At 41.5% G+C, this 19,584-nt stretch overlaps 1 protein-coding gene across 2 annotated transcripts in view; it reads left to right on the top strand.

The window, feature by feature from the left end:
• USP43 (ubiquitin specific peptidase 43) overlaps positions 1–19,584 on the top strand; it is an 82,116-nt gene that overhangs the window by 29,713 nt on the left and 32,819 nt on the right. For both annotated transcript variants that reach the window (XM_064378313.1, XM_064378314.1), the window contains exons 4-9: positions 2,055–2,147; positions 3,890–4,025; positions 7,464–7,599; positions 9,656–9,791; positions 13,588–13,699; positions 19,271–19,374. In XM_064378313.1, the coding sequence (XP_064234383.1) occupies positions 2,055–2,147; positions 3,890–4,025; positions 7,464–7,599; positions 9,656–9,791; positions 13,588–13,699; positions 19,271–19,374 (717 nt within the window). The remainder of the gene's footprint in view (positions 1–2,054; positions 2,148–3,889; positions 4,026–7,463; positions 7,600–9,655; positions 9,792–13,587; positions 13,700–19,270; positions 19,375–19,584) is intronic.

The raw sequence follows: 19,584 nt of genomic DNA, 5'->3' as shown, positions 1-19,584 counted from the left end.
TCAAGCAATTCTCCTGCCTCAGCCTCCCAAGTAGCTGGGACTACAGGTGCGTGCCACCACGCCTGGCTAATTTTTGTATTTTTAGTAGAGATGGGATTTCACTATATTGGCCAGGCTGGTCTCAAACTCCTGACCTTGTGATCTGCCTGCCTCGACCTTCCAAAGTGCTGGGATTACAGGTGTGAGCCACCGTGCCTGACTTACAATGCTTTCAACAAAAACACTACCATGGGTCTCCCAAAGGGAAATGACCTGAGGCAGCAGAAGCGATGGACTGTCCAGTACTGGGGCCTGTTTTCTACCATCAGGTTGATGGTCTGAATAAGTTGTATCCAAGAACACTGACTTACAATCGGCAGACCACCCAGGATTGCCTCGGGTGACACCCTCATGTTTATATGTTCCTGTTTGTCCCTGGATTTTCCTATTCGTCTGCTCAGCAGAAAACCAATCAAACGAGATGGGCACTTTCCACAAGGACTCGGGAAACCTGTTCTGATACCAGCTTTGGCTTACTTGCTGACTTATCCCAATAATGTCATCCAGTGCTGAGAGAATGGACTTCAGAGCCAGACTGGCAGGGGGGATCTTGTTCTGTGGCCTCAGTGACGTTGATGTAGATTTTGGGATTAGTAATGTAGCATGCAGAAATCCCTTCTATCTTGGAGAAAGAAAATTGGCACATACATGTGGAATATAAAAGTTGCATTTCACTTTCAGAGATCCATTTTAAAGTAAGGGAGTATTAAGTCTAAAAGAGCAGAAAGAATATAGATGAACATTGCATATATCTACCCTGAACCAATTGACATCTCACCAACTTCTACTAAAGAACATGGGAATGATATGAGTGTGGAGTCTGGAAACCAAGTCTAGCTTTCTTAAAAGCAGTGTGTTCTTCAGCAAATTTCTTAACCTCTCTGTGCTTCAGATTTCTCTTCTGTAAAGTGAGTATACTATTAGTTGCTATGGGTGATAAATGGGTTCATCTATGCTCAGTGCTCAGAATGATGCTTGGTTCTTAGTAAATGCTATTTCAATGTTAGCTACTACTTCAAGGAGCTATTTCTTATTGTTTCTTCTGTACAATAAGGAGGGTAGGCAACGTCAGTGGTTCTCTACTATGGGTGAACACTAGAGTCATTTGTGGAGCTTAAAAGCTCTCAGCATTTTGGAAAAATTTTGATGCCCAGACCCCTCTCTACCCACCTTGAAACAGAGTCTCTGGGAGTGGGGCCTGGATACAGGAATTTTAAAAAAAGTTTCCTGTGGTTTGGGGCACAGTGAGGGTGAGAAGCAGAGGCAGAGATGACCCTGAGATCCCTTCAGCTTGGAAGTTGGCATGCTGGGTTTCTATGGCAGGGGCAGGTTATAGCTTCCCTTCCCATACTCAATGCACTCATATGTGCCACCAAACTTTCTTTTCCCTTTTAAAAAAATGGAGGTGAAAGTCTGTAACATAAAGCATTCCAAAGCGTCCAATTCAGTGACATGTACATTCACGATGCTGTGCAGCCACCACCACCTAGTTCCTAAACATCTTCATCACCCCAGAATAAAACCTGGTACCCAGTAAGCAGTCAGCCTCATCCTCCCTTCCCTCAGCTTCTGGCAACCACCAAGTTGCTTTCTGTGTCTATGGCATTACCTGTTTTGGATACTTCACATGAAAGGGATCATACAATATGTGGGCTTTCGTGTCTGGCTTCTTTCACTTAGCGTACTGTTTTCAAGGTTCATCTACATTGTAGTATGGATCAGGGGTTCATGCCTTTCTTGGACTGAGCTGTATTCCACTATGTGGATGTACCATATTCTGTTTACCCATTTATCTGTTGATGGACAGTTGGGTTGTTCCCACCTGAACTATTGTGAATAGAGCTGCTATGAACACTTGTGTCCAAGTATTTGAACACCTATTCTCAATACTTCTGGGTATATACCTAGGAGTGGAATCGCTGGGAGTGGAAATGCCGTGGTAACTCTGTATTTAATTTTACTGCCAAATTGTCTACATGTGATTAAACGTTTGCCTCTGTTCTTCACCCTCACAGGTCTTCCTTGACTTGTCCCCACTGCCTGAAACAGAGCAACACCTTTGATCCTTTCCTGTGTGTGTCCCTCCCTATCCCCTTGCGCCAGACCAGGTATGTGAGTGTCGCAGCTTGCCCGGTGAACTTGACTTCCCTCCTTACTCATTATGGGGAATCTTCTGCCCTCACACCTGCCATTTTCTCTCCTCTGCTTCTCAGCCAGCATTTCTCTGGAAACCGGCCTTATAGCTGGATAACATTCAACTATTAAAACTGACAGAGTAAAAGGTTACTATGTCCCTTCTCTAGCTAAGGAGGAAATCATGAATGTTTGGCACTATTGCCACTCTTAGGTCTGTAGCCCATTCAGAAGCTGGCACGGCCCCATTGGCCTCACTTGGTCAGACAGGGAATAACTAGGGAAAACCTGTGGCCACCTGCTTTTCCCAGATTTATTCCAATTTCAATTTCAAAAATCTATTTTCTTCTTTGGGAAGGTGTAGGAAAAAGATTTCTTTAAGGAGCAAAGAAAGAGAGAAAGGGTTATTTGGGAGAAGATGAAAAAAAAAGAAAAGCAGAGGTAGTGCTGGGTGACAGGTGCCATGGCTGAGTTCTGTAACAGTAAGCCCGAATCTTAGCAGTGACCATTGAGGCAAATGGCCAATGTCAGTGTCCTGGCATGCAGGTGAGCGCCCATGTGGGATGTCTTCTCTGGCATTGGAACAGAGGCATTCCTCTTTATGTTCCCCACCTCCGTAAGTGCCATTTCTCTTACCCTCTGCCTGTTGACATCCCCTGCCTTTAGGATGCAGCTGAAGACACGACATCTTCAGAAGCCCTTCCTTGGCAACTCAGTCTCCCTTTCTGCTCTAAGATCCTGAGCTGCTGGTCTTCCGCATTACAAATATAACTGTTGGCTTATACTGTGTATCATCAGTGACACCATCAGATAATGTTAACTTATAGATGTGATCTAAGGCTTCCAGCCTGACGCAGCACAGCACGGTGGTTAAGATGATTGACTCTGGAGCCAGACAGTCCAGGTTCAAATCCCAGCTCTATTAATTACCCGTGTGACTTGAACAATTAGTGGAGTACAGATGAAGGGAAATAGTGCTAGAGTGGACCTTCATATGCTGGTGGGATGGGGAAGCAGAGATTTCCGAAGGAGACTCATTAAGGAGAATGTCATCAGTAGTGTTGATTTGTACTGAAAAAAAACCAAAAACTTGACTGCTTTAATTTTCGAACTTTGGAGTTTGTTTCTGTTTATGCTTACCTATTTAACAAATAGAGCCTTGAGATTGAACATCTCTATGGTGATTCTTAATCAAATATTTTTTCCCCAACTGTCTGGAAAAGCAGTTTAGAAGATTTGGCTCTACCCTGCCACCTGGTGACAAGGTACCAAGTACAGGGACACAACCAGGAAGCGGAGATTCTCTATGAGCTGAACTTGATCCATTGTGTTTTTTGTTTTGTTTGTTTGTTTGTTTTTTGAGACCGAGTCTTGCTCTTTTGCTCAGGCTGGAGTGCAGTGGTGCAATCTTGGCTCACTGCAACTCCCATCTCCTAGGTTCAAGCGATTCTCCTGCCTCAGCCTCCCAAGTAGCTGGGATTACAGGCGTGTGCCACCATGCCCAGCTAATTTTTTTGTATTTTTAGTAGAGATGGGGTTTCACCATGTTAGCCAGGCTGGTCTCGAACTCTTGACTCAAGTGATCCACCCACCTTGGCCTCCCAAAGTGCTAGGATTACAGGTGTGAGCCACTGCGCCCAGCCTTGATCCATTATCAACAATGTCATTCACGGTTCATGGCAGTCTTTTAAGGGTGTCGCCCCTTCCTATTTTCCAGGTTCTTGAGTGTCACCTTGGTCTTCCCCTCTAAGAGCCAGCGGTTCCTGCGGGTTGGCCTGGCCGTGCCGATCCTCAGCACAGTGGCAGCCCTGAGGAAGATGGTTGCAGAGGAAGGCGGCATCCCTGTAGATGAGGTGTGATAGAATTGCATTGGGGCCTGGTCATTGGATGATAGAATGCTAACGGAGCCAGCTCTCTGGGCTGTTTAGGCCAATTTGTGGTTCCCAGGTGACTCCAGCATGACTCATGGGTTTCTGTTTGATTAGTAATGCCTGGCGTCTGGGATGACTGGGCCTTGACTTTTCCCTGCATTGAGACAGAATGACCAGAAAAGAACACCTTTGCCTTCAAGGAAGGTGATGATGATTATGATCATAATAATCCCAACAATAGCTAACCCTAGGTAGTGCTTACTAAGTGTGGGGCACTATTCTGTGAACTTTATATTCATGCCTGATTCAATCACAGGCATCCTGTGAAGTAGACATTCCAATTGTCCTCATTTTACTAACAGGGAATAAACAAGTTCTGAGAGGTTAGGTGACTTGCCCAACGTCACTAGCTAGTAAGTGGCAGAGCCGGGATTTGGATTTCGATGGTTTGACTCCGTAGCTCAAGTCGCCATTGCATATTTTCACTCTTGGGGCTATAAACCAGGATACTAAAGGAACAGTAAATGAAACAGGGGGACTTGCCGAGAGAACTGAGGATGTGGAACAGGAGTGGGAACATCTGGGGGAAGCTGGGTTGGCTGTGTTCTACTTGTTTTCTTTTCAAATGAGTCTTGGTGAAGGCATTGGATTCGTGGTGCCTGGAGGGGCCCTCATGAGAAACAGGGAGGAGGCCATGGTGGCACCAAGCTACGTGGCAGGATGGGAGGGACTCTAAGGGTGATTCAGTGGCTCCCTAGGTTTCTGACCCTGGACATACCACGTGATTGGCTCTGTGTCCTTAACAGTGAAATAGAAAATTGACACTTCCCTGACTACTTCATGGGATTTTTTTCAAATCAAAAAATATTTTTAACCTTGTGGTAAGGCATGCCACATATACAATAATGTATATGTATCTTAAGATTGTGGTGGGCTAGGCGTGGTGGCTCACACCTGTAATCCCAGCACTTTGGGAGGCTGAAGTGGGCAGATCACTTGAGGTTAGGAGTTTCAGACCAGCCTGACCAACATGGTGAAACCCCATGTCTACTAAAAATACAAACAAATTAGCCAGGCATGGTGGTGTGCGCCTGTAATCCCAGATACTCAGGAGGCTGAGGCAGGAGAATAGCTTGAACCCGGGAGGTGGAGATTTCAGTGAGCCGAATCGCGCCATTGCACTCCAGCATGGGTGACAAAATGAGACTCTGTCTCAAAAAAAAAAAAAATGTGGTTTGCCAGGTTTCTCTACATTCATAGCTGCATTCCTATAACCTCCAGCCTTACTGAGCCTCCCCATAAACCCACTGGGCTCCTTTCTGCCCCTGCCCAATCAATCCCTCTGACCTCTATCTCCACCTCATAGAATATTCATGACTCTCTCAAATAGTGGGGAAAATGTGTGTCTCTTGCTTTGTTAACTCTGAAGTGCACTATGGGGACTTAGTGAAAGAGACGGAGAGAGAAGAGGACAGTGGGTGACAGTCCTGGGGAGAAAATGGTGGTAATAAAAGATCAAAAGGGAGAAGTCTATGAAAGGTAGCGTTTGAATAATTAAGAGTGTGAAAAATTCTGGCAGGAATTTGAGAGGTGTGATGTGTTGGTTCAGGGAGGTGGGAATCACATGGGATGCTGGTGGGGGACGAGGATTTAGATTGAAACTTAAAGTCATCTGTTTTGATGTTTTGTTTTCTTTAACTGGCAAATGTGTTGCATTTATATTATCTAGAATCATGGATTTATGTATTTGGATTTATTTATGTAATCTTATGCTATTTACCCTGTTTTCCTATTTTGTGCTCCAGCCCCCGCCCCTAATTTTTAGATTGAGCAGTCTTTTTCTTTTAGAAGATGATTCTTTTAGATAGAGCAGTTTTTCTTTATTTCATCTCTTCTGGGATGAAGTACATATGCATTATATTTCTATTCTTTTAGTGGTTATTAAAATGTCAACATGCATAATTACTAGTCTAATGTTAATCTTCCTATGTAACACAAGGATCCTGGTATGCATTAAATTCCCTTACACCTTTTTGATTTAGATATTGTCGTCCAGTACTTTAATCCCTTCTCTACCTCCAATTGTAACAGTAGTAATAATTATTATTTTAGCTTTATATAGTCAATAATACTTACATTTGCCAATGTTTGCCATTTTCTTTGGCTCATCATTTCTTCCTACAACTAAAGTTTTCTATTTGATTCAGGTTTTTAAATCCTGAAATCTATTTATATTTATTTATGAATGAATAAATGAATGAATGACAGGGTTTTCCTCTGTTGCTAAGGCTGAAGTGCAGAGGTGTGATTATAGCACACTGCAACCTTGAACTCCTGGGCTCAAGGGATCCTCCGACCTCAGCCTCCTGAGTAGCTGGGACTACAGGCTCATGCCACCATGTCCAGCTAATTTTTAAAAAAAATTTTGTAGAGATGGGGCTCTCACTATGTTACCCAGGCTGGTCTCAAACTTCTGGGCTCAAGTGACCCTCCCTCCTCAGCCTTCCAAATTGTTGGGATTATAGGCATGAGCCACCGTGCCCAGCCCTGAAATGCATATTTTAAAGAGAACTTCCTAGCCAGTGTACGTTGAGTGGGTTATGTGTGCTGAGATATTGATTTCTTCAGCCCCTGGGGTAGCGAAGTTGGGTCTAAGGCAGTCAGAACACCCAGAGTAGTCACTCCTCTACTCTACTACAAAACCATCTCCTATTTACTTCTGTTTGGTAAAAATATTTTTTTATGTATGACATCATGTGAAAAAGGTTAGTAACCCTATTCAGAAGTTCTTTCTGTAGTAAATGCTTTTTGTTCACATGAAGAGGGCTTTATTTTGTTTTCATTTTTTCTGTGCTTGTTTAGCTGGGTTTAAAACTTTTAGATTTTTTTCAGTTTCTTTTTTGTTGCAGTTGAGATGTCTATGGACCATCTAGTTGTTATTTTTAAAATTTTTATTTTTATTTTTATTTTTTGAGATGCAGTTTCGCTTTTGTTACCCAGGCTGGAGTGCAATGGCACGATCTCGGCTCACCACAACCTCCGCCTCCTGGGTTTAAGCAATTCTCCTGCCTCAGCCTCCTGAGTAGCTGGGACTACAGGCGTGCACCAACATACCCAGCTAATTTTTGTATTTTTAGTAGAGACAGGGTTTCACCACGTTGACCAGGATGGTCTCGATCTCTTGACCTCGTGATCCACCTGCCTAGGCCTCCCAAAGTGCTGGGATTATAGGCGTGAGCCACCGTGCCTGGCCGTGGACCATCTAATTGTTATATTTACTGTGCCTTACCACTAAAAATAAGTAGCCAACTAGAAGGAAGGAAAGGGTGAAAAATGGGTGTTGACTATCTGTCACTTTCAGATTTATCTGTTAATTTCTCTTTCAGAAATCAAGAGGGAAAATAATCTTTCTCATTTCAGGTGATCTTGGTTGAACTGTATCCCAGTGGATTCCAGCGGTCTTTCTTTGATGAAGAGGACCTGAATACCATTGCAGAGGGAGATAATGTGTATGCCTTTCAAGTTCCTCCCTCACCCAGCCAGGGGACTCTCTCAGGTATAATAGATGCTTTGCAAATTTTACTTGGCTATGATGAGTTGTAGGTTTCAGAGGATACTCTTTGGGTGCTAAGGCATAAAGCCTCCACTTTTAGCACTTGGAACAATCACACTTACTATCCCTGGTATTTGTTGTGTGCAGATGGTTGATATTAAAAATTATTCAGTGAATACAGGGATTCTCAAAACCTTAGTGATTATCAGAGTCACCTGGAGGGCTTGTGAAAGCAGATTTCTGGACCCTACCCACAGAGTTTATTATTCAGGTGGCCTCCTACCCACAGAGTTTATTATTCAGGTGGCCTGGAGTGGGGCCTAAGAGTTTGCATATCTAACGAGTTCCCAGGTGATGCTGATGCTGCTGGTCCAGGGACCACACTTTTGAACCACTTTTTGGTATAGATGCTGGGGTCATCTTTGTTGTCAGGATTCCTATGGGTCAAGGTTTTGTTTGAAGTAAAATGTCTACAAATTTGAGCAGTACATGGTTAAAGAGGTTATTAAATGACTTTTCAACAAAATAGTTCCACTTCTTTCTTATGCTTGTGTTTCCTATTCCATAGACTGGCTAAAATGGTCAATTTCTAACAGTCCTTTTTATTTGTTGGTCAGTATACATTTTGGTCAAATTGCTAGTGAAGAAAGCCCATATATATATATATATGTATATATTATACAATATATATATACACACACACATATATATATATATATATGTGTGTGTGTATATATATATGTTTTGAGATGTATTCTTGCTCTGTCACCCAGGCTGGAGGGCAGTGGTGCGATCTCGGCTCACTGCAACCTCTGCCTCCTGGGTTCAAGCGATTCTCCTGCCTCAACCTCCCAAGTAGCTGGGATTATAGGCACACACCACCACACTCAGCTAATTTTTGTATTTTTAGTAGAGATGAGGTTTCACCATGTTGGCCAGGCTGGTCTCAAACTCCTGACTTCAGGTGATCCACCTACCTCGGCCTCCCAAAGTGCTGGGATTACAGGTGTGAGCCACTGTGCCTGGCTAGAAGACCCATATTTAAAGGATCCTATGCCAGTGTTACATTATACCCCAGATGATTCCTATGCCCTGGCCCCATGTCCTTAGCCAGCCTGGGTAGCTGGCCATGGGAACTGGATGTTTGCAGTTCTCTGAGTTGACAGGGAGATGCTGGGCACTGGGATCTGGAACAGGACATTAACGGACACTCACTATGTCACAACCCAGTGAAACAAGTTCTCCTTTCAAATTCAATAATGGTTGACACATCTTTTCCTTGAAAGTCAAAATTTCAGAACTGATTGGAAATGGAGGATAGTCCAAATTCCTCTACTTCCTCCTTGGTAAAGATTCTCACCTTTCTCTGTACACTTCTTATGTTGGCTTTCTAAGAGAGTAGATACCTTGGGGGCTCTGTGATGAAGTCATAAAAGCAGCCAGAATTATTTTGGAGTATTTTTCAGGTACTTTGAAAAATATTAGTTAAATTCTTGTTCCTGTTTTAAAACTATAGGGTGATGGTCAGGTGCGGTGGCTCATGCCTGTAATTCCAACAGTTTGGGAGGCCAAGGCGGAAGGATCACTTGAGGTCAGGAGTTCAAGACCAGCCTGGCCAACATGATGAAACGCCATCTCTACTAAAAATACAAAAAGATTAGCTGGGCACGGTGGCACACATCCACAATCCTGGCTACTTGAGAGGCTGTAACAGGAGAATCACTTGAACCTGGAAGGCAGAGTTTTCAGTGAGCTGAGATGGTGCCACTGCACTCCAGCCTGAGGGACAGAGCAAGACTCTGTCACAAACAAACAAACAAAAAACTATTGGATGAACACAATTGCAAATTCACTACCGTATTTTTGATGTTTGTATGCCAGGTGTCAGATGGCACAAGTGCCATGAGCCTTAGTATCTCCTCCCCTAAAGCCTTCTAGTGGCCTCCTATTGGTGGTTAACAGATGCTCAAAGAGAAAGAGGGACTAGAGAAGCTAAGGCTCTGACCCAGCAAAGCAGCTCCTTTAAGAATATGAACAAATGTCATTCTCTCTCCTCCAGCTCATCCACTGGGTCTGTCACTCTCCCCACACTTGGCAGCCCGTGAGGGTCAGCGATTCTCCCTCTCCCTCCACAGTGAGAGCAAGGTGCTAATCCTCTTCTGTAACTTGGTGGGATCAGGGCAGCAGGCTAGCAGGTATGTTTCTCTTTATTCTTTTTTCATGTGGTGTCTGGGATTTGTAGACTTGTATTTGGGAGCCTGTCTAGAGTAAAATTAAATATTTATTCCCAAGGTTAATAAACAAGGAGCCAGGAGTAGAGTACTTTCTGATTAAGAGGATTAGAAATATCTGCCTTAAGCATTTGGCTAATATCATCATTTCTAACCATCAAATATCAGAGGCCTTTCTATTAATTGGCCCTCACCACTATTATTTTATGTCGTAGTAGAGTGCTGAAAGAAACTGGCTATAAGAAAAGAGGTGATAGTTTGTTAGTCTGTCCAGAAAACCAAGAACTGGAAAGTGATTGGGAGTAAGGAAAGGGTTCAGGAAATTGATGGGTTATATAACAAGTATAAAAAACCAGATAGCTTTCTTATATAGCCCAAGTAAAGTGTTTAAAAGCCAGAATTACATGAAGATATATTTAGATAAATAAAATGCTTCTAAAATGTATCTTAAATAATAAACTGGTAAAAACAAAAAGAAAGATTTTTCTAATACTAATTAAAATATTATTAATTAGCTTAGCTTTTAAAAATTAATTAGCCCAGCCCTATTGAATAATTCATTAACTCTCCAGTTATATGAAATACATCATTTTTATCATATAATAAATACTTATAGATAGTTGGTCTATTCAACTGATTTAATTGTATATTCTTCTGCCTGTATTACAATATTTTAATAATTTCAGAATTATGGTATATTTCACATTACTACAGAGTGAATGAATTATTCAAAAGTAAGGCTGGGCTAATTGATTTCTTTGTTTCTTCTTATTTTAAATAGTCAACTTTTTACTCCTGCTGTGAATTCACAAGTATAAATTTCAGGTTGACTAGAGACGTAACTATAGAAAAGGAAGCCATAAAATAACTTAAAGATGGCCGAGGCAGGCAGATCACAAGATCGGGAGTTCCAGAGCATCCTGGCTAACATGGTGAAACCCTGTCTTTATTAAAAATATGAAAAGTTAGCTGGGAGTGGTGGTGTGTGCCTGTAGTCCCAGCTACTTGGGAGGCTGAGGCAGGAGAATCGCTTGAACCCGTGAGGTGGAGGTTGCAGTGAGCTGAGATTGCACCACTGCCCTTGAGCCTGGGTGACAAGGCGAGACTCTGTCTCAAAAAACAAAAACAAAAACAAAAGTTAAAGACGACATCGAAGAATATTTATGTCCTTGAGTAGAGGCCAGTTTGACAGCAAAGGCAGGAGTCTGTAAAGGCAAAGACTGATGTTTTAAATATATTTAAAAATTTAAACTAAAAGCAAATTTGAAAGGCAAAGGGCAAATGAGGAAAGATATTTATGTCATGTGAGAGGCGAAGGATTTATGTCCATCCTATAAATCCCAGTTCTCTCAAATTAAGGCGATAAACACCCTTGGTGAAATGAACCACAGAGATTAACATTAGTTCACAGAAGAAATACAAGTATAGGCTAAAATATTCAGCATCGGCCGGGTGCGGTGGCTCATACCTATAATCTCAGCACTTTGGGAGGCCGAGGCAGGCGAATCACCTGAGATTGAGGGTTCGAGACCAGCCTGACCAACATAAAGAAACCTGTCTCTACTAAATATATAAAATTAGCCAGGCATGGTGGCACATGCCTATAATCCCAGCTACTCAGGAGGCTGAGGCAGGAGAATCACTTGAACCGGGAGGTGGAGGTTGCAGTGAGCCCAGATTGCACCAATGCACTCCAGCCTGGTCAACAAAAGTGAAAGTCCATCTCAAAAAAAAAAAAAAAAAATGCAGCATCATTTGTAGTAGAAGAAATACTGGTTACAACAGCAAGATACTATTCTTAACCTTTTAGATTATTAAATAATTTTTAGAAATTGATAATACTCATTGTGGGCCAGAGTCCAGAGAATCAGGTAAATTGGTATGGCTTTTGCGGACAGTTTGGGAAGAAAGAGCTTTAGTCTTGCCTTTCTACTTCTGGAACTTTACCCTAAGGGAATAATTGTGCACCCACAGGTATGTCCAAGTTTGCATGTAGTTCCTGCGATAAGCAAGCATTGTTTAAATGAAAACTTGGAATGGCTCATGATACAGGATGAATTAAGTAACCTGATCTGTCCATACAACAATGGATGCACAGTGCCCTTACCTATCCAGACAGACCACTTCATACTCGTGCTCTGCTTTGGTCAATTTTATTCAACAGTTTCACATTCTTACCTCATTGGGTCTTCACACAGACTGCAGTGAGGTCAGGAAGCAGCAAGTGGCTAGTGATTTGTCCAGGAGCACCCATGGCAGAGTTAGGGCCCACAGGCACAGGCTCACCCAGCATTCTGTACCCCATGAGCTCACTGCTGTGTGCTTACTAGGTTGGGACATGGGAACCATGCCCAGTGATAAGAATATTTTTGATACCCCAAACCACCAATTGTGTCGTTTGGATTTATGTCTCTGCTTTGCCTTCCCCTGGCTCCAAGTTTCTCTTACTCTACTCCCTGCTGTGGGGAAGAGACTTTGCCAGCTAGCTGGTCATTTACAGTAATCTGTTTACATGGCAGTATCTATCTGGCTTTGTATCACGGGGCCTCTGTTTACATTGCAATGTTTCTATTCATTATGAGGCTCTCTGATTGGCAATTTTGTATTATGTTTGGCTTTAAAAATATTTACATTACTTTTAATTGACACATAATTGTACATATTTATGGGATACAGAGTGATATTTTGATACACGTATATAGTGTGTAATGATCAAATAAGGGTAATTGGCATAACTATCACCTTAGACATTTATCATTTCTTTGTGTTGGGAAGATTCAAAATCCTACCTTCTAGCTATTGAAGACATACAATAAATGATTGTTAACAATAGTCACCCTTTACTGCTATGGAACATTAGAACTTATTCCTCCTATCTAGCTATAATTTTTAATTCATTACCCAACATTAGACCCTTCCCCAGCCCCTCCCAGCCTCTAGTAGAATGACTATTCTATTCTACTTCTTTGACATTAACTATTTTAGATTCCACATGAGAGAGAACATGTAGTATTTATCTTCCTGTGCCTCATTTATTTCACTTAACATAATGTCCTCTAGCCTCAGCATCTTGCTGCAAACAACAGGATTTTATTCTTTTTATGGGTGCATACTATTCCACTGTGTATATAGACTGCATTTTCTTTTTCATTTCTTTCCCATTCATCCACTGATATACTCTTAGGTTGATTTGGAATCTTGGCTATTGTGAATACCCGGGCAATTTACACAGGAGTGCAGAGATCTCTTTCACATAATGATCTTTCCTTTGGATAAATACCTAGTAGTGGGATGACTGGGTCATATGGTAGTTCTAGCTTTAGTTTTTTAGAGAACCTCCATGCCGTTCTCCATGGTGTCTCCATTTCCACCAACAGTGTGTAAGAGTTCTCTTTTCTCTACATGCTCACCAGCATTTGTTTTTTCTTATCTTTTTGATAATAGCCATCCTAACTGGGGTATGATGATATCTTACTGGGGTTTTGACTTGTATTTCCCTGATAATTAGTAATGTTGAGTATTTTTTCATATGCCTGTTGGCTATGTATGTCTTTCTGAGAAATGTCTGTTCAGATCCTTTGCCCATTTTTAAATGGGATTCTTTGTTTTTTTTTTTTTTTGCTGTTGGGTTTTTGGCTGTGGTTCTTAACTCGTCACCTATCCTATTGTGAGAAAGCCAGAGGTAGAACAACCACTCATGACTGGTGGATGTTGGTGGTTTTTCCTTTGCTGGGATAACTTGATTTCCTTGGATTTTCAGGTTTGGGCCACCCTTCCTGATAAGGGAAGACAGAGCTATTTCCTGGGCCCAGCTCCAGCAGTCTATCCTCAGCAAGGTCCGCCATCTTATGAAGAGTGAGGCCCCTGTACAGGTCAGTGTGGCGTGTGTGCATGTGTGTGTGTGTGAGTGTGCACACGTGTGTGTGTGTTGGGAGGGGTAGAATCTAGGGTAGCTCAGGAGAGGAGAATTTGCTGTTAATAAGTACTCATACTGTTTTATAAAGTGACTTAGATTTATGTGCAAGGAAGTGACCATTTTCTAGTCTGTAGAGTTTTGCTTTTGTGCCATTCCAAAATAACTTTCATGGACAGAGCTTTTTCTTATTAAATCTTTCAAAACACCATGGATAAAAAATAGCATGTACATTTAAAAAAAATGTTTTTTCACATTTTCCACCACTCCCTAAGCATTTACGTTATTATTCCCAATTTTGTATATTTATGGCTTACCATAGTTTTTCCTAGAAGATAGCATATTGTAATAAATTGTAACTATATGTTTAAATTAACAATTTTAAGGGACTTGTAACAATTTCAAGGGACTTGAGATAGAATTTCTGTGGAAAATTAAAATGGACGATTATGTCCAAATATGAAAATCTAGATGTTAAACTAATTTTGTCCAGTTTTTTAAAAACTAAGATAACTCAAAGGAAAATGACATTTGCCTTACTTATTTATTTATTCTCACATTGATAGTTTCCAAACAAAAACAACATTTTTAAAAACTATTGATTTTACTTTTAGATCATATAATATCAGAAACTATTCTGATGGTTGCTTGACACAGAAGATGTTGAAATGTTTAGGGACAGGTCAATAGCATCAGATTCCTGTTTTCCCCTAACTATTCTCATAGTAAAAGCTTTTTATCTGGGGCACATGCAGATCTTACCTCGGAGATAATTCCTCATAATTCATGTTCCTTCCTGCCCATCGAAAACCGTATGTTTGATTTATACCAAATAACATTTTGTTAAAAACCTTCAATACATTTGTACCAACTTTTATCTCTAAAGGATTTTGTTCAGCCTACTGTAGAGCAGCAAAGTGCCCAAATTAGAAACTCCTCTACAAGTAGGTCAGCACATCCAGTGATAGCTTTTGCCTTCTCCCAAACCTTGAGTTACTAATTATTGCAATGGATGAAACCACCTTCCTGTGAGCATTTAACTCAGCTGTCCTTACTCTTACCTGCTCACACACCTATACTTTTGCCTCCACACCTTTGCAGTCATTTCAACTTTATTTTATTTTTGAGACAGGGTCTCACTCCAACACCCAAGCTGGAGGGCAGTGGTATGGTCATGGTTCACTGCATCTTCAACCTCCCAGGCTCAAGCGATCCTCCTGACTCTGCCTCCTGAGTAGCTGGGACTACAGGTGTGTGCCACTGGACCCAGCTAATATTTTTATTTTTTATTTTTATTTTGAGACAGAGTCTCAGTCTGTTGCCTAGACTGGAGTGTAATAGCGCGATCTCAGCTCACTGCAACCTCTGCCTCCTGGGTTCAAGCAATTCTCTGTCTCAGCCTCCTGAGTAGCTGGGATTATAGGCGCCCACCACTTTGCCCAGCTAATTTTTGAATTTTTAGTAGAGCTAGGGTTTCACAATCTTTCCCAGGCTGATCTTGAACTTCTGACCTTGTGATCTGCCTGCCTCGGCCTCTCAAAGTGCTGAGATTATAGGCATGAGCCACCGCGCTCAGCCAATTTTTAAATATTTTTGTTAGAGATGGAGTTTCACCATTTTGCCCAGGGTGGTCTTAAACTCCTGGGCTCAGGTGATCCATCTGCCTCAGCCTTCTAAAGGGTTGGGATTACAGGTGTGAACCACTGTGCCTGGCCCAATTTCAATTTTAGAAATGGATCAAGCAATCAATGGAGCCAGCAAAAATCCTAATACAGGCAACCTTTGACTCAGCCACAGATGCTTTCCCACAGATTCATGGGCAAATGTATGGTCAGACTTGATTTTCTGTAGGAGTAATGTGTTCTAGATGGTTGTGAGGCTTCCAGGCTGGCACATCCATTTAACCCATAATTCCGTCAATACTGTATTAAATACTGATTCAAATATAGTAATTTGAAGAGAATATATTTAGGATTCTCAGTATTGAACTGAAGAGTTTAAACATATGTGTATTGAAGGTTTGAACATGAACCTCCCTAGCCAAGTATAGAGAACAGGAAAGTTTCTTACAAAAATGACCAATTTACTGGATAGGATTAATTTGCATGTATTATGAAAAAAATAAGAGCTATCATTGCCTTTTTTTTTTTAAGAGATAGAGTCTTACTCTGTTGGCCAGGCTGGAATGTGGTGGTGAGATCATAGTTCACTGCAGCCTTGAACTCCTAGGCTCAAGTGATCCTCCCACCTTATCCTTCCAAGTAGCTGGGACTATAGGCACCTGCCATCATGCCTGATTAATTATTTTAACTTTTTTACAGAGATGGGGTCTCACTGTGTTGCCCAGGTTGGTCTCAAACTCCTTGCCTCAAGCGGTCCTCCCACATTGGCCTCCCAAAGTGCTGGGATTACAGGCATGAGCCACCATGCCTGGCTACCCAAACATTTTTATGGTATTTTGTAAACGGAAGTGTGTGAGGCCGGCACTATTTCTTTGCATGCAGGCAGTAGGCTGCCTCTGTGCAGATGTTGGTGCCGTGATGATGCTGTCCAAACAGCAAGGCTCCATTAGGGGTGGAAGAAAAAGAGTTTCCTCGCCTTTGAGTTAACATTTCTCCTTAGGGAAACACCCTTCCATGGCCAACCCTCAGTCAAACCCCTGAAGTTAGCTTGCTTCCAGCCATTGATTTCCTCTTTGTTGAAGCCATAGATGAGCTAGAATGTGGTGAGAGTCTGGCTAGACATACAAGCTCCCTGCCCTTCACACTCAAGACTCCCTACAGCCCAGTTCCAGTTTACCCACGAGCCTTGTGGCCTAGGCTCCCCGCACACATCAGCTCCCATGGCCGAAGGAGTCAGCTCACAGCTCTCTGCGTCTGTTTTGGATCATTCCATTCTTACATGTGTTGTTCCTCTTTTCCGGAATTATGATGCCTTTCCCTTGTTTTCCTTTCATAATCTAACCTATATTTCCTCCCTGGTTTTTGAGAAAACATGTCTGCCTTTTACCTTGTCAGAGTTTGGAAGAAGATTTTATTTTATTTCTGGTTGTCAAGATCATTAGTGACCAATTTAAGAACCATATTTCTTTTGAATGAAGACCCCATTGATTTTTTTAAAAACTTGTTGGTAAAATATATATACATTTATTTTAACCACTCATAAGTGTATATTGATCACATTTACAGTGTTGTGTCACCATCACTATTATGTATACCCCCAATTTTTTCATCATCAACAAAAACTTTATACCTATTAAAAACCAAAAACTTTGGCTGGGCGCCGTGGCTCGTGCCTCTACTCCCAACACTTTGGGAGGCCAAGGTGGGCGGATCACCTGAGGTCAGGTATTCAAGACCAGCCTGGCCAACATGGTGAAACCCCATCTCTACTAAAAATACAAAAATTAGTCAAGTGTGGTGGTGAGCGCCTGTAATCCCAGCTACTCTGGAGGCTGAGGTAGGAGAATTGCTTGAACCTGGGAGGTGGAGGTTATAGTGAGCCGAGATCACACCACTGTACTCCAGCCTGGGTGACAGAGCAAGACTCTGTCTCAAAACAAACAAACAAACAAACCTTTATACCTATTAGAAAACAATTCCTCAGCAAAAGCTTTATACTTATGAAACAACAATTCCCCATATTCTCCTCTCCCTAGCTCCTTATAACCACCGTTCTACTTTCTATCTGTATGAAGTTTCCTGTTTTAGATACTCATATAACTAGAATTATATGGTATCTATCTTTTTACATCTGACTTACTTCACTTAATGTTATGTTTTTAAGGGTCATCCGTGTTGTAGCATATCTCAGAATTTTCTTCTCTTTTTTTGTTTTTTAATTTTTTCTTTTTTTGAGACTGTGTTTCACTCTTGTTACCCAGGCTGGAGTGCAATGGCATGATCTTGGCTCACTGCAACTTCCATCTCCCCAGTTCCAGTGATTCCCCTGCCTCAGCCTCCTGAGTAGCTGGGGTTACAGGTGCCCGCCACCACACCTGGCTAATTTTTTTGTATTTTTAGTAGAGATGGGGTTTCTCCCTGTTGGTCAGACTGTTCTCAAACTCCTGAATCCACCTGCCTCAGCCTCTCAAAGTGCTGGGATTACAGGTGTGGGCTACCACACCAGGCTGCCTTCATTTTTAAGGCTAAATAATATTCTATTGTGTATATATCCCACATTTTGTTTATCTCTCCATTGTTGTGGACTTGGGTTGTTTCTTTCTTTTGACTTGTTTTGAATCATGCCGCCATGAACATTGGTGTATAAATATCTGTTCAAGCCCCTCCTTTTGACTCTTAGATATACACCTAAAAGTAGAATTAAAGGTTATGTGGTAGTTCTACATTTAACCTTTTGAGAAACTGCTGAACTGTTTTCTACAGCAGCTGTACCATTTTACGTTCTCACCAGCAATGCATAAGTGTTCCAGTTTCTCCATATGCTTGCCAATGCTTGTTATTTTCTGTTTAAAAAAAAAATTGAAAATTATAATTATAGACTGGGCGTGGTGGCTCATGCCTGTAATCCCAGGACTTTTGGAGGCTGAGGTGGGAGGGTCACCTGAGGTCACGTGTTGGAGACCAGCCTGACCAACATGGTGAAACCCCATCTCTATTAAAAATATAAAAATTAGCTGGGTGTGGTGGCAGGTGCCTGTAATCCCAGCTACTAGGGAGGCTGAGGCAGGAGAATCACTTGAACTTGGGAGGCAGAGGTTGCAGTGAGCCGAAAGTGTGCCACTGCACTCCAGCCTGGGTGACAGAGTGAGACTTCATCTAAAAAAAAATAGGTTTAATTATAACCATCCCAGTGGGTGTAAAGTGGTATCTCATCATGGTCTTGAATTGCATTTCCCTAATGACTAATGATGTTGCTGATCTTTTCAGGGGCTTCTTGGCCATCTGTACATCTTTTGAGAAGCATCTACTCAAATGTTTGCTCATTTTTTAATTGAGTTGTTCATTCCATTAAACGTTTAAGAAGCATCTTCCATTAAACATATTATTGTTAGCCTCATTTCAATTTCAGAAAAGTTACAATATAAAAACACATATCTTAGAATAGTAACTAAGGTGCTATGTCTTTGTATAGCTTATTTAAAAATGTATAAATATTTACTTTGTAAAATATACATGAATTGGCTTTTAGAAAATTGCCTCATTGTGGGGATGATAATCATCTTAATACAGTAGGTTAAGTTGCATATTAAAAATTAATTAACATGATTGACTTATGTTCCATTAAATGTACCAGTATCTCCTCCAGTTAAACATTTGTTATTTAAATACACTGTGTTTGTTTTTGGGGGGAAGGTTTAATTAGATCACTACATTAAAAGGTATAGTGTGCATCTTTGGAAATAATGAAGTTTTCAGCTCTTAATTTTGAATTCCAATTATTAAGGGAATAATCAAAATACACTCTGGAAAATAATGGTTACATTTTTAAATGTCTGTGCCACTTTAGAGTCTAATTTAAATCAATAGAGGGGCTACATAATGAGCCATGTCTGCTTTTGTCTTGGCAGAACCTGGGGTCTCTGTTCTCCATCCGTGTTGTGGGGCTTTCTGTGGCCTGCAGCTATTTGTCCCCAAAGGACAGTCGGCCCCTCTGTCACTGGGCAGTTGACAGGTAAGGGGAAGGTCCAGGTTCAGTAAGACAATGAACCCTTTTTTATGTCACTAGAGTTTTTTGAGGGTTATAGCAATGAGATTGCTCACAGTATTTGTTATTCTTGATCACTTACCTCTCCAGTACCAGCTGCTGCATTAGATCATTGGGCATATGCTGTGCTTTGAACCCTTATGTCTAGAGAGGCACCATTACATCCACTTCAAAGAT

Source organism: Aotus nancymaae, unplaced genomic scaffold, assembly GCF_030222135.1.
Source record: "Aotus nancymaae isolate 86718 unplaced genomic scaffold, 86718_ANA_hifiasm-v0.15.2.pri h1tg000018l, whole genome shotgun sequence".
Lineage (NCBI taxonomy): Eukaryota > Metazoa > Chordata > Mammalia > Primates > Aotidae > Aotus > Aotus nancymaae.
This window is presented reverse-complemented; position numbering and strand designations above follow the sequence as displayed.